Below are 22,559 nucleotides of genomic sequence, written 5' to 3'. Positions count from 1 at the left end.
CCTGTCTCTCCAGAGCTGTCTTCTTGACTTTCACTAGACTGTCCTAGCATTTACCTGCTCTTTCCATGAACCTCGATCAAGAACAAAACCATGGGACGAAGCGTAAGCGCGGGGAGAGGAGACGCGCCTCCCTAGCGTAAGTACATTACCGCTCGGCCTCATATCGCGCCTCTCATTAACAAAGAAAAAAGTTGCGAGACATGCAGAAAGCAGAAGGAGAAGTGCGAGGGTGGTCAACCCTGCTGGAGATGTCAGCGATTAGGACGACCATGCCATTTTCAAGGCCAGCCGATTCCAACAACGACATCCCCTTGCTCCTCTTCCCTCCCCGTCGCGTCTGTTCCGAGAGACGAGAATCGGCGAATACAAAGCCTTGAATATATTGCTCGCCATTTCCTTGGGGATGTGCCTTTGGACGAGGAGAATATAGGTCGTATTGCGGACAAATTACGAAGCTCGACGAACACCACCCTACCGGAAACTGCCCTGGATATCAACGAGTCTTTCGATGTTCATTTTGTGTCAAACAATCTGGCGCATTACTCGGGGGAATTTTCACATTGGAACTTCTCCCAGAAATTACGCCGTAAAATGAGCTGCCAAATAGATCAGCTTGATTCGAGGGTCTGTATCTCTCCCCGCAAAGGGTCAAGCATATCTGACGATATACAACAGGTCAAAGAATACTGGAGACCAACCCAGCTTCAATCATCACCCGAAGTTATAGTGGAGACAATGATACATTTGCCACCGAGGCCCATTGCCGACTTTCTCATCAACATGTTCTTCAAGTACGCTGAGATCAACTCCTTTTACATGGAGCGAAAATGGATTGAAGAGAAGGTAGTCCTCTGTTACAGCTCAACAACTAAATATACGGCTATTGATTTTCCCTGGGTATGCTCGGTTTTTGTCGTTCTGGCTATTGGAACTCAGTTAGCCCATATGGAGGATGAAAAACCAAACCCCGAGTCAGAGATCACGGAAGAACTCAACTTGTGCTCTGAGGACTCAGTCGGGCTAGGCTTCTATCACGCCGCATGCAAGCTTATTCCAGATGTTCTTTTGGTTGCTTCCCACGAAAGTGTGCAGGTCTTCCTGCTTCTCGCCACATATTCACTGCCTGTTTCCACGGGTGGCCTTGCATACACCTATTACGGCCTTGCAATGAAGATGGCCATTCAAAATGGAATGCATCGCAAATATGAAGGAGGCAACTGTGACTCTAGAACTATCGAACTCCGAAATCGGTTGTTTTGGACAGCATACACTGTTGAAAAGTAAGATATATCAGAGGGCAGTTTAGAGGGAAGCTAACGAATACTTCATAGATATGTCAGCATCATGCATGGACGCCCTATATCAATCGCGCGATCGGAGATAAATGCCGATATGCCAAGGGACTGTTCTACCTTTGAGTCACCACGATTTGCCAACCTAATGGCGTTCCATACATTGATTTCATACTTGGGAGAGATTTCCGAAACACTGTAAGTGGCTCAAAATGTTGAACAGTCCATCAAATACAGACTGATACTTCATAGGACACAATTCAAAAGATGCCCGAAAAGACTTCTGTCTGAATATTCAGAGCGGCTCTTACGTTTAAGGGCGAGTATCAAGCAATGGTGGGATTCACTCCCAGCCACTGAAGAATGTCGAGACTTATGCTCGCAAGGTCCGAATTTCCGACAAAACTCACATCTCAGACTCTGCTATCTGCTTATATATGTCTACATGGGCCGTGCCTTCATATTTGTTGATGACAGAAAAAAGCCAAGTGAACCTATAATTGGTGCAGATCATGATCCCGGACGGACGCGTCGGTCAGTCTTGGTGGACGACTGCGTATCGAGTGCTTTGGACATTCTTAACACTCTACAATCATTATCTGACCATGTCGGTCTCTGTCGTGCTTCTTACAATGAATTTGGTGCTTGTCGTGCGGCTATTCTGGTCATCCTTGCAGAAAGCCTCAACTCGGGGAAGTCACAGAGGCTCCAAGATGGGCTGCACCGTGGAATGGGCCTCATACGTCAGATGGTTGGAGGGAGCTCTTCAGAATCCGAGATATCATACCTCGAGTCTATCGAAGCAGCTATCAGCCAGCTTCTAACCATTCCCGAAGAAGATTCCATTTTGCAGCCGCAAAACGACCAGAGTTCTGTCTCTGCCTATTCAAAATTCAAAGACTGGACGCAGTCACTAAAGAAGGACAAATCTGCAAGTGGGAATGTAGAGCTGTCTTCTTTTAGTCCGTTATCGCATCTCACGCCTGGTACAGAAGGTTATGCAAATCCGGAGCTGAACGATATGACGGCCTTCTTTGATCCTGATTGGTCTAATGGTGATTTCGAGTTCGATACGTATAATCTTTCATCTCTGTCAAAATAATTTCATATTGAGGTACATAACTAAGATCTTTGGTCATTGCTTCCCTTATCCAAGAACCATGTACAGAACACGCTTTGTCCAAGTTTCGCGCTTGTTCTTCTCTGGATCCCGCTCCGCATCTTCGGTAGCAATAGCATTGATAAGATCCTGCTCATCAAAGGCTCTGGCAGGACCGAAGTCCATGTCGACTGGCCTGACTATCTTTGTTTTGAAATACCACTGCTGATGTCAGACATTTCCGGTCTCCAAGCACAACTTTGAAGCACTCACCTTGTACACAAAGTAATCAAAGAAGAACAACGGGGCTGCGAGGTAAGAAGAGAAGAAGCTTTTCGCGGAACCCTTTCCTCCGAACGGCCAGCAAGCCAGGTAGAATTCACAACCAAAGACAAACAGCACAATGATGAGACCGAAGTACTGCGCCCATGGGGTAAGAAGACCTTTGAATGGGAGCGTGCTTAGATCCTTGCCTTGGGCTCGAAGACCTTGCCGGAAGCGAAGATGAGCAATATAGATTGAGCCCCATTGGAAGAGTGTTGCAATTGCCACCTAAATCAAATTGTTAATCACTCTTCAATAAACACAACTGTTTTTTCTGATGTACTTACCAAGGCAGAAAACCAACTATACACCAAAGTGCCCACGCTGTTGCAGTTAAGATAGCCTAACCCACCACCAAGTCCCAAACTGATAATGAGGGACACATAGGGCCGACCCTGTGAGTCTTTTCTTCCGAAGAACGGATGGATGATCTGCAGGTCAGACAGTGCTGTCAAACTTCGACTTGCGATATAAACACTGGTAATGCCACAGCTGATAACACTAAGGAAGATAAACCCGTTGATGGCGTGTGCCAGACCGTAAACATCTGCCCGCCTGATTGCAATGACAAAGGGGCTTCCCATAGTCCCGCTGGCGTTGACAAGATCGGTGTCATTAGATGGCACACACATTCCGACGAGCCAGATATTAACCACGAAGAAGGTAAACATTCTCCAAAAAACGGGCCGAACTGTTTTCTTGATTGTGCGACGGGGATTGACTACTTCGCCAGCTATAACAGCGATATGCTCACCTATATCCAGTCAGTATATTCTCCTCAGATGTGTGCTCGGACATCATACCACCGCCGAAACTAAAGGCTGCCTGTACGAACGCTTTAGAAATACCCTTAATTCCATTGTTGAAAGCGCCAGGGTTCTTCCAGTATCGGAACTCGATTGGGCCGTTTGTTGCGGGTATTCCTCCCGATGTCATGATGAACATAAAGAATATCATCAAGACAATTGCAGCACACTTCACGAAGGACATATAATACTCAATATAGCCATAGACTCGCACGTGAAACATGTTTGCGAGGGCGAAGATTACCAGAAATATAGTGATAAATGCAGCGAGTGGCACCACGTCTGTCTGTGGCCAATATTTCAGAACGGATATCGCCGCTGTTATCTCTGCTGGTATAATCATCACCCACTTTATCCTGCGTCAGTACACACGATCTTCATATTTTGGTAGTCCGACATACTGCAAACCAGAAGTTGACACCAATCGCAAAGCCGAACGCCGGATCCACATATTCAGCGCATTGTCGGATAAAGCCACCGTGAATAGGCTTGTATGTAGTCATCTCACCGATTGAAGAGTATTGGGCATACACGATCATCCTTCGCAGATGGTGTTAGTCACAAGAGCACGACAACAGAGGGTTCTGGAATAACCTACGCTGTGATTGTATAGGTTATTGCTGTACCAGCAGGACCAGCTATACAATGTCAATATTTCCACCTTGGAGAACATATCGAGGCTTCACTGCTTACCATAGTGCAATGCTTGTCCAGTTCCCACCCAGAGACCAGTGCCGATACCGGCTCCAAAAGTCATCATCATGATCTGGCGTCTCGTCAAAGAACGATGATACCCAGCATCGTCCGACGCAGATATAACGACAGTGCTACCATGACGCTCAGTTTCTGAGCTCGCCGAGCGTTCTATGTCATTTGTCTCGCTTGTTTTGAGATCGGTTGCGTCCTTCGTGGTTTGCATTGGAGGTTCGTTCATGCTGACTGTGTGGGTCGTAGCTGTGTTTGTAACTACAGGAAGCTGACTATGTGTCCATGTGTCCATTTATCTGAGATTCAGTTACCAGTGTCAACCTTGTAATGGTATCCTTATCGCTATCTTGATCGTTATCTCTGGTATCTCCCATTCGACGCATTCACCTTTCCGGTGGGAGCAATTAACTTCCCGCCGGCACTGCACTTGAGACGGCTAGTGTGTTTAGGGTTGTGATATGCACTACCAGGGGTATCGCAGAGGTCAAACGAGTTTCCAAGGAAGAAATTGGCAGTCTGTGTCTCGAGAAGAAGATATACGACATTCAAACCTCTGGAGACAGATCATTGATAGATAGCTTCACAAACTCGTTACAGACCACAATCTTTAGATGCCATGGATCTTGAATGTACGAAGACCATAAATTAAAGCATTTGTAAATAGTAACATACTCGTAATTCCAGCAGTTTCTAACTATCATCTACACTGACGGTTCCACAATCTGATGAGCCCCCGCATAATCGGTGCGGGGTACTACAAGCATGATGCATAGTTCCATGAGTCAAAGATAAGTTCAGCAAGGGCAACTCGCTCATGATTACTTATCTGATCTGTCTCCCTGTCTTTCTTTATCTTTCTAAAGATAAACCAAGATCCTTTCTCTTACCAACCTTGGAAAGGTGCTTGAGGATAGCGATTGATATATTTTTCTCCAAGTCTCGATAACCGTCTCCAGAAACAAGACCCAACCATGTCCTCCTCTAAGCATGTTGTCTTCGACATTGTCGGCACCCTCGTCTCCTACGATCATGTTTTCGACGCCATTGATGCCCGTCTAGGAGATCGATTGCGCGCAGAGGGAATCAAGCCCCGTCTACTGGGATTTACCTGGATGGAAGCAGCTGAGCGCGAGTACACCAATCTGAGTCTTGCACAGAGCTATGTCCCCTTCGCCAATGTCTTCCGCGCCCTTTTCTATCGCATGCTCTGGATGGCCGGTATCGCTGAGCCGCGCACCTGGGCTTCACCCGAAGATCTAGAGTATATTATGGCGGAATACCAACTTCTCAAATTCCGTCCTGATGCGGCGGAGTGTGTCCAGAAGCTTCGTGACGCCGGCTTTACAGTTTGGGCTTTCACCGCGGCTGATATCAATCGTGTTGGGGGCTACTTCAAGAACGCGGGTGTTGAGCTGCCTGCGGAGAACTTGCTCTCTTGTGATGATGTCGGGGTCGGTAAGCCTGACTTGGCAGCTTATCGCCCTTTGTTGGAGAAGTTGAAGTCAGAGAATGATGGGAAGACGCCTTGGTTTGCGGCCGCGCATATGTGGGATGTCTCCGCAGCGAGGAAGGCTGGGTATGTCTCTTATCCTTGATTCATGAGTTGCCAATGGCTGTTGCTGACACTTTTCTTCTACAGATTTAAGGGGGCATACTGCACTGTGTGGGAGAAGGAGTCCCTGTCAGAACTCTTTGGAGACATGGATGTTATGGATGATACTTTGCCAGGGATGGCGGACAAGATCATTGCCCACCAGGCGTCATCTTGAGGTTTTGCAATTAGTCTTACATCAATTTGAATACCATACGTTTATCAAACATATTGACTCTCCCACACACTTGCACATGTTGGAAGTAATACATCATTCTACCATTAAACCATTAAATCATAACAAAAGCCAAGATATTTGTTTACGGTCCAGGAATGCTATATTCTTGTTCTCACAGTAACGGATTTCCAACTTCGACTCTTCTATTGATAATGTTGATTTAATTTCACACTCATTTTCCTCTTTGGCTCTCTAATTTCGAATAATTCAAGTGAACCCCTCAAATTATCTGATACCCCCACATCGTTATCACTGCCCTGTACCCCTCCAGGGCTGTATGCTGTAGGCCTAGCGTCGTTACTTATCGGGGTGGACCGGGAAAGTTCCCGGTGGAAAAGCCGCCGGGAGAGCAGACAACTCGCTAGTCTCCAAATGCCAATAAATTATTCCAATTCATTTAAGTTTCCAAGCCCACTAATAGTCTTGGAGTCGCCAAAATGGAAGCAAAACATACCCCGGTCCCAAATGGGATGACGTCATTCTGGCGGACAGAGCCTCACTTTCTAGACAGCCATCGATCTACCGAATCTCTCCCTCAGGAGTGCGATATCGTCGTTATAGGAGGTGGATATGCAGGCGCTTCTGTCGTGCACCATATCCTGGCCCAAATTAGCCCCGGGTCGAAGCCGCCTTCGATTATGATTTTGGAGGCGCGACAGGCTTGTTCCGGTGCCACTGGTCGAAATGGTAAGATTGGAATAGTCACAAATCAGGAACCTCACTAAATGATCCTTTCTGCTTATGATAGGAGGACACATGAAACCTGATGTTTATAATGGTATCGCTGGCTTGGCCGCTGACCATGGCGTTGAAGCTGCTGCTGAGGTTGCTGCTTTCGAGGCTAAACATGTTTCATTTCTCAAAGAGTTCATCGAGAGAGAGAAAATTGACTGTGACTACTCGGTGACAAAAGCTATCGATGTTCAGCTGTCTCAGAGTCATAGCGCAAATCTCAAGAAGGGATATGAAGGATTGATCGAGAAGGGATGTGAAGCCACAAAAAACGCAAAATATATCCCCAGTAATGAGGCAGAGAAGGTGAGCGCATATTTGAAACCCCGTATGTGGATGCACTAACCAAGAATACCTCAGTTCTCTGGAGTCAGAGGTGCACAGGGCTGTTTCACATATGATGCCGGTCACATTTGGCCATACAAGTTCGTGCTGCACCTTTTGGAAAAGGCAATTGCGCAAGGTGTAAATCTACAAACGCATACCCCAGTATCTGGAATGACACAATCTACTGCCTCGACATCGAGTCATTCCTGGACAGTGAATACTGCCCGAGGCTCCATTGCGGCCAGGACAGTGGTTTTAGCAACAAATGCCTATACTTCGGCTCTGGCCCCTCAATATAAGGAGAAGATCATCCCCGTCCGAGGAACATGCAGTCGAATCATTGCTCCCCCAGGTACCACCGCTCCTCGTCTGACGAGTACTTATACCTTGCGCTGGAATAATTGGAATTATGACTACCTCATCCCACGTCCCGATGGGAGTATAATCGTCGGCGGTGCTCGCCCGGCTTTTATCAATGATCTAGACAGCTGGTACAATGTCAGTGATGATAGCCTGGTACTTGATCCTGCTGTCCGATACTGGGATAATTATATGCAGCGGAACTTCGTCGGTTGGGAGAATAGTCACGCTTATACGGACAGAGTCTGGACAGGCAGTACGTTACTTGATCTATGACATCCCTACGCTCACCACCAATCTGACTCAATTTTTTAATAGTTATGGGCTACTCTTCAGATGGACTACCGCATGTTGGTCATGTCCCAGGACAGAAGGATCAATACATCATCGCTGGGTTCACGGGACATGGAATGCCCCAAATCTTCCTGGCGGCGGAGGGCTTGGCAAAAATGGTTCTTAAGGATGTTGATTTTGCACAAACTGGACTCCCGCGACTGTTTGAGTCTACTCAGTCCCGACTTGAGAGTCGTCAGAACAAGATATTCGATAGCACCCCCGGGGCTGGGAAACCGCAAGCAAGACTATGAGCGGGAATCGAATTTCAGATGCTTAACTACCAGCTATTAGACGACCTACATATAGCTATATCAGATGTTAGTATAGGCATAAATAATTGCGATGGAACTTGTTGACTGCCGTTTGAAGGATGAGAGTATGAGGCAGTGTATCAGAATCACAGTTTGCGAGGGCCACACCCGATATGTCTAGGACTTCTACCACCTCAATCCAAACCAACAAGAGACATTCCCTGGGTCTACAATCGCTATCAAGGTCGGTTTCGGTCACATACAAAGTCCTCCTGGAACAGGCAAGACGACAACAGCCATAATTATGGTTCATGATGGCCCTTCATATCGCGGTGTTACTCACTGTTACCTCGAATTAAAGCGTTGCCAACCTCACTCGGGCTGTTATAGTGGCGATGAATTGTATTACTTGCCTGAGAACTTAGTTTGGACGGGTTGCTCGCTTTCGCAGACCATCATACCACATATCGGCGGTCCGAGCCAAAAGTAACAACCAAAAGGCCAGTCTATATCGGGGCTCCATCACAAGTCTGACCGATCGAAGGGACAGTGCCTGCGGTTGCCCCTGGAAGTCAAAGTATCTTTCTCTTTGTGGACAGTGGCGCATCTCGCCAAGACAATGGGCCTTGGTGGTCATCCAGTGTGTAGATCCAAACTATGCAAAGGCTACTGAAGAATCTGTACAATATCGAGTCTATCCAAGAAGGACAGCAGATTAATCCGTCTGATGTCATGATCATCAGCCCCGACAAAGCTCAGGGGAGCCTAGTAACCGCACTGTGGCGGAAACCAAGTGCAGCTGTTTTTATCGGAACAATCCGACTGTCGACATAGTGTTGATACGGCGTAGCGCCAAGAGGTACCGTCGTGATCGTCTTGCTGACGAAGCCCAACGAAGTTGCTGAGGTTCAGCTCATTGCCGACAAGGAGAGACTCAACATCGCTTTGGGCCTCGCCGTTGTTGGCAACATGCGCCTTTGGCCCGATCATGTATTTAATCAAGAAGATTGAAGGAAGATCGAATTGCACTAACGTCTTTGGTGGCGTTCTCCGATTGATCACGGCCCAGGGTGATCGCTAAATTCTCCACTCCCAATTGTAGCCCCCGGCACTTCAAGCAATACCATCCCGCTTGCTGACCCGATGGAGGTCGACAGTACCTCTGAATCTGATAGCCGTGACCTACCATTGAGACGGTGATTTGACCAATGACCAAGTAGATTCAACCTGTTCGCTCAGAGTGTGACATGGACCCAACTGGATGCCCCCCGCCCCCGGAGCCGCGCGTTCGGGTATTTCCCGGCCAACATTACGCTCACCGTTGACTCGTACCCAGCCGCCAATTCGCTCCAGACCCCCCCTGCAACAGCAGCACACGCGGGGTCGTACCGAAATAGGGATAGTAGAGAACGGCGACGTCAACCGTCGGTAGCTAGAATACAACGGTATCGAGCAGAGGCGAAGGAAGAGTCAGCCTATGCCAAATCAGTGGTTCCCCGGGATGAGGAGGAAATGGTCCAGTTGGAACATGAGGACGTAAATATAAAGGGCTAAGGTACTGCTAGTTTCCCTTGCACCAGACTTTTCTGTGAGATGCCATGTTGCTATCACATTTCTTCGTGATTTGTAGCTGTTAACCATCAATGCAGTTACGTTCACATTTTCCTAAATAAATACCCTACTGAACTCCAAAAATTACATCGAGCGAGATTAAATGCGCCTGGTCTTGGCGTCTTGGCGCATTGGCGAGTTGTGAGATACTCCCGAGCTTTTCTTTTCTGTGCAACCCCTATATATACATATGTACGACGTATTGCGCATGTACTCCGTGCGAATGAATACATTACTTTTTATAAGATCATAGTTTCTTAGATCGAAAAATGTGAGTCTAGCACGAGACCTCACCCTCACCTTCGTCCGACGATCATCCAAATGCAATCGCCAATCGAGATTGCGTGCTTCACGCAATTCACCGCACAATTGCGCGATGTCCCTTTGTCTTGGATACCTTGAGCTTATCATATTTATACTATGTACCTCGCACCTGTGGCTTTTGAGCACTTGGCACTCTGTAACCCCCCCTTATACGACCTAGATCGCACCTAGGAGCTTTCACCCTTGAAGCTCGCTATGGAAGCTGTTATTTCATCTGACGAGCAAACTAAAGCCATGGAGTCTTCAAAGGGGTGTTTAGATCTTGAGTCCAACACCCAATTTGAATACGATCCATGGCTTCTTGATGATCACCCCCTACGATCCTATCCGACAGAGTGCATTCCAGGCTTGTCGCTTTATCTCGATGAATACTACGAATCTATCGGAAAGCGAAGGGCGATTCTCTTCCGCGCTGGATGCCTTATCCTCGGATGTCTGTAAGTATTATCGCAATATCTACAACGTCGTGGTCTCCGGGATACACCAATCTGACAACATTCTTTTACCAGAGCCGCATTCCAATGTCTCCGATTTCTCCCAATCAATCTCAAACGGATACTCGCGCCTCATGCATCCATACCACACGCCCAGATTCACCCCCAGAGTGGTGCGTGCACATTCCCTACACTAGACACCCGACCACATGCACTCAAGTCGTCTCTCGACGAAAGATGTGATGGCCTCCGAACGGCGGTCTGGATGCACAACGGGAAGTTGCAGATTGGAAATGCAGTTGCGGAGACCGAGCCCGAGGACCTCCTGAAGCGACTCGGTCTTGACTCTCTTCTGGCGAAACTTGAACCTGAGAATGATGCTACCGCCCGGGCATCTCTTAACCCCGAAATTCCAAGCAGCTTTGATGCTGGCCTGGCTGGGACTTTCCTTTTGATGCTTGATGCCAAGACATCGCTTCATGAACTGTACCCGTATCTCGTAGAACAACTCGATACTCTCCGGCAGAGGGGGTATCTGTCCCATTGGAATGGGCAGAACGTTGTTCAGCGCCCTGTGACGGTCGTGGTCACTGGGGAGGCATTCCCTGAGAGTGACTGTGTCAATCATTCGTATGCTGACGTCTTCTGGTCTGCTGTACCAGAAGGAAGGTTTACAACGAGTGATTTTACGAAGGATGGCCTTCGACATCTATCGGCGGTGTGTGTAGTATGAGTGTTGTTGACTTCTGTGATACCCAATTTGAGTTTCTTTTAATAATGTGAATGATATCCTCAGTTTCTAATATGGAGTTTGTGCTTTTAATACACATCTGCAGCTTCCCATCCACAGCAAGGAGGTTGATAAGGGGTGATCCACTTTGGAATACTCTCTCTCAACCTGCAATCTCGCGTAGGCGCGTGATATTAATTGGAACAACTGTTCGATCGGCCATGATGTAAACTATATCTAGGGCAAATTACCACACTTTAAATGATTTATGGATGCATATGAATAGAATTGATATAAATCTCAACGGTCTCCTGTGAGATCCCAGTCAAGATCAGACAGGATAATCCACAGAACAGGCAGGAATCCCGAGATTTGGACACTTGAAATCCACAGCTGCATGCCAATCGGACACGTCAATTGGCCCGATTTGATAAGATAAAAAAAACAACGCAAGATGACATGCAGGCCCATCCCTCACAAAATATATGCAACGTCGCAGCAGGTGCTTACAAAAGCAAGTAATGCGATTCTCACGACAGAGATACTTGGCAGTGTCAACTCACTAGAAACAGTTCAATGACGCGAGCTTTGAGGTGTTCACATGGACTAGAGCAGAAACTATCAAATGATATCGAACACTAAAACAACTCATTAATCGAGAGATTCTGACATGCTAAGAGTATGATTCATCCTACATACCAATTGAGGAGTTTAATGAAGACCCTTCGGCCATGGCTCAAATGGTGTATGAAGTAAGATGGGTTGGAATAAATTGGTGAGTTGTCTCTTCAACCTTTTTCCTTGCTTTGTTCAGTTCCTTCTTAGCAAAAACCCCTTCCATCAACTTTCCCCAATCGTGTGGGTAGAACCTCTCAAATCAGAGTCATTATGGACGGGGGATAGTCGAAGCAACTACCTGAAAGAAATTATCATCTAACGTCTCTTCCCGTCCGATGCTCAGCCATGGTCGCCAGCCCGAATCCGAGCTACCAGCGACGCAGATTATACCTCACCCATGAGAATCCCCGTTGGGAATGGGGGTATTGATAAGTCCGCGTGAGGTGTGGTTTGGGTCCACGGCGGCGTTCTTCAACTAGTCTTTGGTACAGCCTTTTTGATCACCACCATTCTAGCTCTTGGTGATGCGCTGATCGCATTGCTGGCCCAGCTGGAATTTTTTAACCCCCAAGCTTCATGCATGGCCTTCTCAATTTTGACCACAATGCTCCACCTAGTGCTGATATAAACTCGCTGATTATTGGCTTGGCCATTATTTGTTTAAGCATGTGCTTTGCCTCCTAAACTGGAGTGGTACTCAACTTTGATCCTCGGCTTGCGCTTCTGGCTCTCGGATACCCTAACTCTCTTTTCAGTCACCCTTAATATGTTGTAGCTCTAATTGGTAACTTTATGGGTGCCTTCCTATATTGCTTCTTCATCTTCACTAGTGGCGAATCCCCCCCATCAATTACTTGCTTGAGTACCCCCAGCGCGCCATAGCTAACAATTGAAGTAAGAGTGAGGTTCCACAGTCAAGGGTTGAATATTGTGTCTCCTATGACGTTTGAGTGTCTCTGATTGGTTCTTTTTTGTGTATTATCTTTGCATTTAGTACCTCGGTATATTAAGATATATTAAGGTATATCTGGATAAGCGGGTCAGGTTGAAGGGGTGAGAGGTTACATTTTATGAAGTATACCCAAAGCCTAGTAAAATAGGGTATTTTCCACATTTCATGCCCAAACAAGGTCATCCTAACATATTTCCTGCATATGCAAGTTTCCAAACAGGCCTAGCACACATCCCGGTACACAAGGAACAGGTAAGACAAGACATAAACTCCAGGATTTAGAGAATAGAGGCATGTGGGTTGGGCATGAATCCTGAGTGCGAAAAAAAAAATTAAAAATTAAAAATAAACAGAAGATATTTTCCAATTGTAAATGTAACTCTTGTATTCTTTCTACATATATATATATATTTTATTAATCTACAACATATGCATATCCAATGTATCCACACCCATCTATATACCGAAAAAAAATGTACACAATCCCCGCATGCAAGAAAAAAAGGTCTTGGCTCCGAGGCCCACGCTAAAGACACCGTCATCGCTTCACCGTTTTTTCTCCGTTTCCCCCCAACTTTGGGAAGAAATTTCGCTAAAAGTGGGATCTTAGTGAATTGATTGCTGATGGTTGATTGTTGATTGTGGATTCTTGATACATTTCCACCCATTTTCACCTAAATGCCCTATTTCTGCACGTTCCCATTGTGCTATCATCCGGGTCGCGCGATCAACCGCTGATCCTGCAGCTCTGGCCCATTTCCGTTTTCTCTTTTCTTCTGCATTTCACTGTTCCACCGCTATTTTATTCTCCTATACTTTTCTTCCTACCTATATCTTACCCTAGTGGCTACCAAATACAGTGTTGAACATGGACTATCGGCGACTACAACACTCATACCCGCCACGGCCCTCGCCTTTGGGGGCCTCGCAAGAACCTCGCGATCCACAGTTCGCTGCGCCTTTTACCGAGTCTCGTCAAGAGACTAACAAGCCTCGCCCATACCCTTCTCCCTCTTCAAACCCTACACCCTCTCCGTCACAGCTCTACCAGTCAACCACTTCACGGACGTCGAATACTTCTCGTGGAGATACTTCCAGCGCATACTTTCCGAGGAATGGCCCAACACAAGCACACCGTCGGCATGGGAGTCTCGAGACGAGGAATCATGAACAAACGCATCGCAGGAATAATTCACAACCTCAGGCCGTTCGATATCGTGAAGGTAGGCGATCTCTCTACTGTTTGTGTTCACTTCCCCTCTGCCCAGATGGTTCCGATGCCCCAGATTGAGGATTCCAAGGATCGGACTTGTGCCGTGGTTGACCTCCACTTTGTCAGCTTGTTGCAGTCCCCTTTCTGAGTATGCGCGACCGAAGAAATGGGTTTCTATAGCCATCTGATTCAAATGGTCAAAGCCACGCGACACATCAAATCCTACCCAACACTTCCCCCTCTTTTCTTGCCCCAACACACTGCCCCTGATGGATTTTCCCCCGGTGGCGCAGATCGACTGGACGACAGCTCGGGAGCGCTAGTCCAGGTCGGGTCTAGCGTATCCAGAGGAGCCCCTGCCCTTTTGGGACTAGTGTGGGAGCTTCCGGAGTCACGGGTTCTCCTCGATCTGGCCCTTGCTTTCCCTTTTGAACTGTTGCTCACTCGTTCACAGGGCTCTTAGGTGCTTCCGTTATGAACCATACCCCATCACAACAAGAAACAGCGCGTCGTACTTCCCAGGGCAGCAGTGGGAGTCCTGGATTTTCTGGTGAGCATCTGACTTGGGGGCCCGAGAGCCCCGTGCAACCGTCCTTGTTGCGATACATCAATTTCGTCACTCATCCGATCGGGACATGCGCGGTCATCCTGGAATCCTCTCACTGTATCAAGAAGCATTTGCTAACTTGAATCCGTCTGATAGGTCCAAACGAACAGTCCGCACCACCCGCGTTCGGAAATCGCCAAATGCCACCCCCATCCCCTCCACACACATATTCCTCGCGAGCGCAATCAACCCACGCGCCTGGAGGACCTTTAATGTCGCGCGATTTACCTGGCGGTCAGGCACACCGACCGGGCAGCAGCATGTCAATTTCCGCTATGTTAGGGTCGGACCCAGATCGGGCGGCGCGAGAACCTGCACGAGAATCTGCGCCGTTCTTTTCGCGACCACCTGCATCGTCGATATTCGGTAACGCGCCCCCATCATCATCCTCTGCAGCCATGTCTCCACCCACGGCCCCAGCAAGACCGTCACCGCTCGATAACTCTTTCTTCCGTCGTTCACATACACCGGAGAAGCCATTTTCCAAGCCTCAAGGCGCCCGTACATACCGGTCTGGGTCCGGTGGAGGCTCGAGTCTGGGAGCAGAGCAGTCGGTATTCGGGGGCTTGACACGCTCGTCGCTCTCGCAGTATCCCGAGAAGCCGCACTCGACGCACCCTTCGCCTCGAATCTCCACGGCAGAGCCACCGTACACTGAACCTCGTCGCATGAGTCTCAACGGTCCGATCACTCGGCCCAGTAGTCAGCCGCCCCATGCAGACGCACCCACACGACCCCCCGGCTACAGTCCGATCTCCCAGCCCGGAGGGGCCGCGGATCGCCCCTTCGAGTCCGGCCCTCGGCCTGCATCTGGGTCGTACGGAAGTCATGATCCACAGCATGGTCGGTTTGCAAACATATTTGGCGAGCGGCGCTCGGAGGATACTGCGCAGCGGGAGCGAGAACGAGCTCCAACCCATGGGTCAGATGCCAAGTTGAACCAGCCTGGATCATATCGGTATGGCTCCCACTACGGTGAACGCGAGCCGATCGATCGTCACCAGGGTGGCTCTACATGGGATCACGGTCGGTCGCACCCTCCATCGCCGGAAAGTAAGCGCTTCCCTGCACCCGAGCACGGGTCGGGTTTCGGGTTTGGGGCCATTCAGAGCTACACCAAATCACTTGGGTCGCAACCGGGTGGCAATAGACAGCCTCAGATCTCTCTTCAGTCTCGAAACAATCAACCCACTCCTCCGCCGTCACATGATCCATATCTCAGACATCAAGGGCAGCCTCCCCGCATAGGATCAACCCCTACTATCACCGCATCGACAGCTGCCGCATCATCGGGTCTAGCAGCCCTAGCTGATGAGGGACGACGCAAAGGAAGCGATGAGCTGCTCCATCATCGCAGTCTACTGGCTGTTGGTGTTGATGGGAAACGCGGTGGCCGTGCATCGCCCCTTCCCCAAGCTGTACAAGGCGCCCAAGCTCCATACATTGGTCCCGCTGGAGAACCGGCTATCAAAAATGAATTGGGGCGAGTGTTCTCAGGTATTGGCAGCGGGGTTGGTGGTGTCACTGCGTCTACTGGTGGCAGCGGACCATCAACCCCGTTGGGCACTAGTCCTTTCAAGCGGGATAGTCTCACAGGTCGCTCGATGAATGGAGAAGGGATGGATGAAGCGTCCAAGCTTGCCCGGCCATCCTCTGCAGCCGGCAGACGGTCAAGAAAGTCGCGCGACGAGGAGCAGATGGAAATTGAGGCCAATGACGCCCGAGGCTTACTATCAGCACGTAACGCCCGCCGCTCTCGGCATTCCCACCACCATCACCATCAGTATGTTCTACCCAATCAGATACCCTTTATATAATCTATATACTAACATTGACCTAGCCACCACCACCATCGCCACAAGGCAGACGAAGAGGCGGCTACCCTGAGCTCCCTCCAACGTCCCACCTTCTTCCATCGAACATCCCCAGCGGAGCCTCCTGCCGCACAGCATCACCACCCACATCACCATCACCATCATCACCATGCTCCTCGGCCAGTCACCATTCCGGCTGCATCTCCTATCCGCGAGCCTCGTACTACCGTGAACCTGGAGCCGTTGCTTTCAAGTGTGGCCCATCTTCCTCGACACCACCTTGGCTCAACGCTCTACACGCCTCGCATCAGTACTCCCACTGCGAAGTCCTCTTTGGATAGCTCCAAGTTTGGATATACCACAACCCCCCAACCCCTTCCCCGCTTCGAACAGCGAGAGAATTGTACATTTACCGTCCGAGTCCCCCGTTTCCGAATCAATCACTCTCACCGAGAAGAAATTTGCGCCCGGCGCGCCCTCTGGGGTACCGGCGTGTATACAGACGATTCAGACCCTGTCGCTGCTGCCATTCACTCCGGCTTCATTCGCGGTGCGTGGGGCGACGACGTGGACGAGTCAATGCTTGATCTCGAAATTAAAGATACCTACCAACATGCACCGCCACCCGAAGCCACTACTGATGGCAACTCCTCGACCAAGGGCCCACGCCTCCCACCGATACCCCCAACCGACAAGGACTTGCACATCACCCTGTTGGTTCTTCCCCGCGTGGCCCAGTATGACAGCACTCTCATGTTCGGGCTGAAGTCCCGCAAATGGGACGGTCGCCACGATGGCATGAGCTTCAAGGTCCACGCCGTGGATTGGGTGGACGAGGGCGTGGCTCGTGGCGAAGAGCGCAGCGGCGAGGCCCGTCGGAAACGTCTCCGCACGCTTATGCAGACCGGTCGCATCTGCACGGGGCCCGCTATGGCTAAAATGGATGAGCTACGGCGCAGCGGGGTACAGGTACCTCGAGCTATCGATGGCCAGGATCAACCGGCAGCTGTGCAGCCAGTCTCCTGATGGCCTGTCTGAGCTTGACTTACGTTGTACTAAGCATCGGCTACAGATGCGTTGTATGACTTGCGCTTTTTTTCTTTTTTTCTTTTTTCCTTTCCCCCGTGGGCCCTAGTCTGTGTACTTTGGGGTCAACTAGTATTCTATGGCGTTGGCTGGCTTTTTTTTTTTTTTCTTGTCATTTTCCTATTCAAATTTGTTGTGTTATTGGCCGGGTCAACGGGATCGGATGAAAGGGAGATTTCCCTTGATTTATTTTTCCCATCTATACATAATCTAGCGCTATTTTATATTTCTTCCCTTATTACATATGTACTCTGTAACTGCGTTGAGACTGTCCCCTATGTTATGTACATTTACGCTAGAAGCTCTCCCCGCATTGTGATCGCCCGGAGAACCGGAGTATTGAAGTTTGGGGGGGTTTTGTGTATTCTGTATTTTGTATTTTGTACATTTTGTCTATGTTTTATACAATCCTACTCCTTTATTAAAATATTTCCATCTTTCCATATTTCCAATATTAGAAATACTAAGAATGACATATTCGCATTCCAATATTCTCAGGTGATATCCACATCTCTTCCTTGTGACTGTGAAGATCAACGAGAAAATGGACCGAGGCTCATCGGTGGAGTAGGTATTGGTATTTCCGTAATATATACAGGGGCCTATAAACCGAGTTGAGATACATCTACGGAGTATATAGCTAACACAAGTCAATACAATAAGAATGTTGAACCCAGATAGCAGACATAAAGGAGCCAATTACTCATTAGATCTTCTATCTCCTCATCTCTTCGCCTATTACTCTTTTCCGTGGAAAAAAACAACTCGGACGTGACCGACTGAGATACACCGAGGGCTACCTATGTACAGGTACTTAGTGCCCCCCCCCCGGTACCGCGTTTTACCGGCTTCCCCGCCAGCCGAGGCTTTCTGTGTTTCTGAGCGTCACTCGGCCAACTCTTCTTAATTCTCTCTTTAAGCTTCACCTTCACGTTCACTTCTCTTTATACCCCTAAACAATTTTTTTTCCATTTAACCAGAGGGATGTTCACTGCTTCTGCCCGAAGCCGTCTTTCTACCCTGTCAAGGCAACGCCTTCCTTCAAACTCTCTCCTTACCCGCTCCGTAAGTCCTCTTCTAATTACAGATGCTGCCGATTGCTGTGGAATACAGTGAAATATCCTGGAATCAATCCGTTAACTCGCATATAGACTCTCACAATGGCCCCCCGACGAACGGTATCTTCCGTCCCTGAGGGTGAGTAACACATGTGTCCGGCGCAACGCAGGCTATCCCTAGCCCATCCACGCCGAAATAAGAAATAGACTCCCTAACGGAAGAATAGGATACACGGAGGACCTCTCTAAGGGCAAGATGCTTCGTTTCGAAGACTCTCTTCCCAAACTGCCCGTTCCCTCCTTAGAAGAGACCAGCCGTCGGTACCTCAAGTCCGTTCACGCCGTCGTCTCCGAGTCCGAGTATGAGCGCACCAAGAGTGCCGTAGAGGAATTCGTCCGCCCCGGTGGTCAGGGTGAGTCTCTACAGAAGCGTCTCTTGGCTCGCGCCGCCGATCCTAAGATCAAGAACTGGCTTGCCGAGTGGTGGAACCAATCCGCCTACCTCACCTACCGTGACCCCGTCATCCCTTACGTCTCCTACTTCTACTCCTACCGGGACGATCGCGAGCGTCGCAACCCAGCTAAGCGCGCTGCCGCCATCACCACTGCTGCCCTCGAGTTCAAGGCTAAGGTCGATGATGGCTCTTTGGAACCCGAGTACCTCCGCAAGGAGCCTCAGGCCATGAGCTCGTACCAGTACATGTTCAACTGCTGCCGTATTCCTGCCGAGGGCTCGGATTTCCCTCGCAAGTATCCCGCCGCTGAGAACCAACACATTGTCGTGGTGCGCAAGAACCAGTTCTTCAAGATCCCGCTCATCGTAGACGGTCAGCAGCTCAATGTCTCTGAGTTGGAGAAGCAGTTCCAGCGCATCTACGAGGTTGCACAGCCTGCGCCGGCCGTTGGTGTGCTGACTGTTGCCGACCGTGATCACTGGACTGCTGCTCGCAAGACTCTTGTTTCTCTTGACCCTGCCAATGAGCTGGCCTTGCAGGATATTGAGTCTGCTGGCTTCGTGGTCTGCTTGGACGATGCCCGTCCTGTCACTCTGGCTGAGCGCTGCTCGCAGTACTGGCACGGCGATGGCTCCAACCGCTGGTTCGACAAGCCTCTGCAGTTCATTATCAACGACAATGGTACTGCTGGTTTCACAGGCGAGCACAGCATGATGGACGGTACTCCCACCCACCGCCTGAACGACTATATCAACAATGTCATCTTCAATAAGAAGATCGACCTCTCCGCCCAGTCCGTGCGCTCCCAGCTCGCCGACCCCAAGCCTATCAACTTCAAGCTGGATGACGCCGCCAATGAGGCCATCGACGTCGCAGCCGTGTACCACCGCAAGCAGATCGGTTCCCACGAACTAGTCGTCCAAGCCTACCAGGGCTACGGCAAGGGTCTGATCAAGAAGTTCAAGTGCAGCCCCGACGCCTTCGTCCAGATGACCATCCAGCTGGCCTACTTCAAGATGTACGGCAAGAACCGTCCTACCTATGAGTCCGCCTCTACCCGCAAGTACGCCGAAGGCCGCACAGAGACTACCCGCAGTGTCTCTGACGAGAGCGTCGCCTTCTGCAAGGCTCACGAGGACCACACCACCTCCCGCGAGGAGACCGTCAAGCTCTTCCGCGCTGCCCTCGCCCAGCACACCAAGTACACCCAGGAGGCTAGCTCCGGCCACGGTGTCGACCGTCACCTGTTCGGTCTGAAGAAACTTCTCCAGCCCGGCGAGAAGCTGCCCGAGATCTACCAGGATCCCGCATTCGCCTACTCTTCCTCTTGGTACCTCTCCACCTCCCAGCTGAGCTCCGAGTACTTCAACGGATACGGGTGGAGCCAGGTTATCGATGATGGTTTCGGAATTGCCTACATGATCAACGAGAACAGGTAAGCACCAAGCATCCCTTGTCACCCTTTTTTTTCCATTTGTCCATATCTCTAACTATTTCTTTCCAGCCTCAACTTCAACATCGTCTGCAAGCGTCTCGGCGCCGAACGCATGAGCCACTTCCTCAATGAGGCTGCCACTGAGCTTCGTGACCTCCTCATGCCCGACCTGATTGCCCAGGCCGAGAAGCCGAAGCTGTAGATGTGTCTTGCATATACCCGGTTTATGTTACTTTTGGTCCTTTTGGATTTTCGATTCCTTACTCCAGCGCCTGATAGATGAATATATCTTTGTTCTTTTTTTTTTCAACTTGGGATGTCTTGTATCCACACTTTGTTATTATATACAAGATGATTTGCTTCTAGCATTACGTTCCTGTTCTTTGAAGAGATAGAATTGGATGTATGTGTTGAATAATATACTATAGGAATAGTACACTAAATAGCATGTATATGCTGTTGTATGTTTTTGTTTTTTTCTGTATTTTGAATTTGTGCAAGAATCGAAATAGTAGCTCCGATCAATTATTTGAATGAAAAAAAAACTACTCTGTACCTCTGTGACCGGTGAGGTGATGGGCGGGGATAGTACCAGTCATTGGGAAAACTATCAATGTAGTGTATTTGATTTATTTGTGGGAAGTGAAGAGGACAAGAAACCTTGAGAGGGAGGGAGGTTCAAACTCGATCTTACACGTGACGCGATTGCGGGCCTGATCTGTCAGGCAGCAGTCCTATCAACGTGTTAGTTTGTATGGTTTGCATGATTTTCAGGGTTTCAATGGTTTGACGTGTGGCACTCCCGCGCACTATTCCCAAAATAGAAAAGTGTATTCAGGCACGAATTATCCGGATGATCAAGCCCTTGGTAGGAATGAGATCTAAGCATGCCGAGAAATTCTGTCATCTATAGGTTTGCCTTTTATTTTGAGAGGGTAAAGCTACTTACACTTGTGGCATTGTTAGCTCAGCATTCTGAAGCCCTGGCTACCTGTGACAGCACGCGCCAGTGTATTTATAGAATTTTCTGCAACTGAAAATCCGGCAAATACAACCACAGAGTGCGGCAAATGGCATCCATGATGTTGCCTGCTTATTTACCTACGGTTAAATTTGGCGTAAGGCTTAAGGTTTATGCAACCAAACTTTTAATTCCATGGCACTTTCTACTAAATGACCACCTAGGGATTTATACATACAGAAGCCCAGCTTCATGACACATTCACAATCCAACAAACACAAGCTTACCACCCTGGTTCTCGATATGCTTGGACAAGTTGATTCCCTGGCGACCTCTCTCACCGCCATTAAATTCAGGTAGATCTGCCTCCAACCAAACACCATCATCGCGGAAACTTAAATCGATATTCTCGGCGGACTCGGTAAACCGTTCACCTTCCCAAGTAAAGTAACCTAATTATTCAGAGATTTCGAGTTAGCATCCTAGTATGTATACCGAAAATAGCTGAGGCTTACCATCCGAGTTCCCGATATGGTTGTCAAGTCTAAGCTCGGCGGGAACGTTTTCGTTGTGGCCATTTCCAGCGGCGGCAAGAAGCCATGTACCATCACCGCGGACTTCAACCCGAATAAGCTCGCAGGACTCGTGGAAGGACATTATAATGGTATGTCTTCTCGAAAGAAAAATTGATTGTGAGGTGAAATGGACGAAGTTTTGGGGGGTTGAGCGTTTTCAATAGAATAGGGGATCCGTCTTACCACAAACAAAGTCACCTGATCGCTAACCTGAGACCACGCCCCTCCTTAACCTTGGAATCTTGCAGCCTGCTCAATTGAAACATGGACCCATTCTAACCAGACAAAACTGAGGCCCTTTCTATGGATTATGGCCCCAAGAACTAGTTTTGTGGTAGGTACTGTCATGATAAGAGAATGACTATATGCACACCCCTTAGCGCGAAATTTTGCTAACTGTATACCTGACAAGTCCCACAGCACCGGTGCTATAGTGCTACGAGGTGCTATAGGACTAAGCTAATTCTGGTACTATTATATAGTACTAGTTTTAGTACTACGCTAGTATAATTCTACTAAGGATTACTTAAAATAGATAACGTATTTCACCCTATAGCTGGACAAACCCTATAGCTGGACACCCCAAAACACCATAGTAAATGCGATATATTACAACTTGATA

General features: G+C 48.8%; 8 protein-coding genes across 8 annotated transcripts; 6 read left to right on the top strand and 2 right to left on the bottom strand.

The window, feature by feature from the left end:
* Window positions 1-780: 780 nt before the first annotated feature.
* Window positions 781-2,394, top strand: PEX2_021290 (fungal specific transcription factor domain-containing protein; the record flags this gene model as incomplete). The annotated part of the gene is made up of 3 exons (XM_016739404.1): window positions 781-1,280; window positions 1,332-1,490; window positions 1,545-2,394. The coding sequence occupies 3 exons, from the start codon at window positions 781-783 to the stop codon at window positions 2,392-2,394; spliced, it is 1,509 nt and encodes a 502-aa protein (XP_016599314.1).
* A 45-nt stretch (window positions 2,395-2,439) lies between these two features.
* Window positions 2,440-4,455, bottom strand: PEX2_021280 (Amino acid/polyamine transporter I; the record flags this gene model as incomplete). Its single annotated transcript, XM_016739403.1, has 7 exons — window positions 2,440-2,613; window positions 2,665-2,943; window positions 3,003-3,469; window positions 3,519-3,870; window positions 3,923-4,061; window positions 4,120-4,159; window positions 4,215-4,455. 7 exons carry the CDS (start codon window positions 4,453-4,455, stop codon window positions 2,440-2,442), a joined length of 1,692 nt encoding a protein of 563 aa, XP_016599313.1.
* Window positions 4,456-5,200: 745 nt separating this feature from the next.
* Window positions 5,201-5,998, top strand: PEX2_021270 (uncharacterized protein; the record flags this gene model as incomplete). Its single annotated transcript, XM_016739402.1, has 2 exons — window positions 5,201-5,805; window positions 5,869-5,998. 2 exons carry the CDS (start codon window positions 5,201-5,203, stop codon window positions 5,996-5,998), a joined length of 735 nt encoding a protein of 244 aa, XP_016599312.1.
* A 497-nt stretch (window positions 5,999-6,495) lies between these two features.
* Window positions 6,496-8,064, top strand: PEX2_021260 (NAD(P)/FAD-dependent oxidoreductase; the record flags this gene model as incomplete). The annotated part of the gene is made up of 4 exons (XM_016739401.1): window positions 6,496-6,745; window positions 6,807-7,096; window positions 7,151-7,733; window positions 7,796-8,064. 4 exons carry the CDS (start codon window positions 6,496-6,498, stop codon window positions 8,062-8,064), a joined length of 1,392 nt encoding a protein of 463 aa, XP_016599311.1.
* Window positions 8,065-10,233: 2,169 nt separating this feature from the next.
* Window positions 10,234-11,305, top strand: PEX2_021250 (uncharacterized protein; the record flags this gene model as incomplete). Its single annotated transcript, XM_016739400.1, has 3 exons — window positions 10,234-10,436; window positions 10,509-11,151; window positions 11,270-11,305. The coding sequence occupies 3 exons, from the start codon at window positions 10,234-10,236 to the stop codon at window positions 11,303-11,305; spliced, it is 882 nt and encodes a 293-aa protein (XP_016599310.1).
* Window positions 11,306-14,693: 3,388 nt separating this feature from the next.
* On the top strand, window positions 14,694-17,393 carry PEX2_021240 (uncharacterized protein; the record flags this gene model as incomplete). The annotated part of the gene is made up of 2 exons (XM_016739399.1): window positions 14,694-16,336; window positions 16,394-17,393. 2 exons carry the CDS (start codon window positions 14,694-14,696, stop codon window positions 17,391-17,393), a joined length of 2,643 nt encoding a protein of 880 aa, XP_016599309.1.
* Window positions 17,394-18,613: 1,220 nt separating this feature from the next.
* On the top strand, window positions 18,614-20,603 carry PEX2_021230 (carnitine O-acetyltransferase CAT2; the record flags this gene model as incomplete). The annotated part of the gene is made up of 3 exons (XM_016739398.1): window positions 18,614-18,650; window positions 18,739-20,401; window positions 20,471-20,603. 3 exons carry the CDS (start codon window positions 18,614-18,616, stop codon window positions 20,601-20,603), a joined length of 1,833 nt encoding a protein of 610 aa, XP_016599308.1.
* Window positions 20,604-21,623: 1,020 nt separating this feature from the next.
* On the bottom strand, window positions 21,624-22,019 carry PEX2_021220 (CVNH domain-containing protein; the record flags this gene model as incomplete). Its single annotated transcript, XM_016739397.1, has 2 exons — window positions 21,624-21,814; window positions 21,878-22,019. The coding sequence occupies 2 exons, from the start codon at window positions 22,017-22,019 to the stop codon at window positions 21,624-21,626; spliced, it is 333 nt and encodes a 110-aa protein (XP_016599307.1).
* Between the last annotated feature and the right edge of the window lie 540 nt (window positions 22,020-22,559).

Source organism: Penicillium expansum (genome assembly GCF_000769745.1).
Source record: "Penicillium expansum strain MD-8 chromosome Unknown contig58, whole genome shotgun sequence".
In the NCBI taxonomy this organism is placed as follows: Eukaryota; Fungi; Ascomycota; class Eurotiomycetes; order Eurotiales; family Aspergillaceae; genus Penicillium; species Penicillium expansum.
The sequence above is the reverse complement of the archived record's forward strand: the minus strand, read 5'-3'. Positions and strand labels throughout refer to the sequence as shown.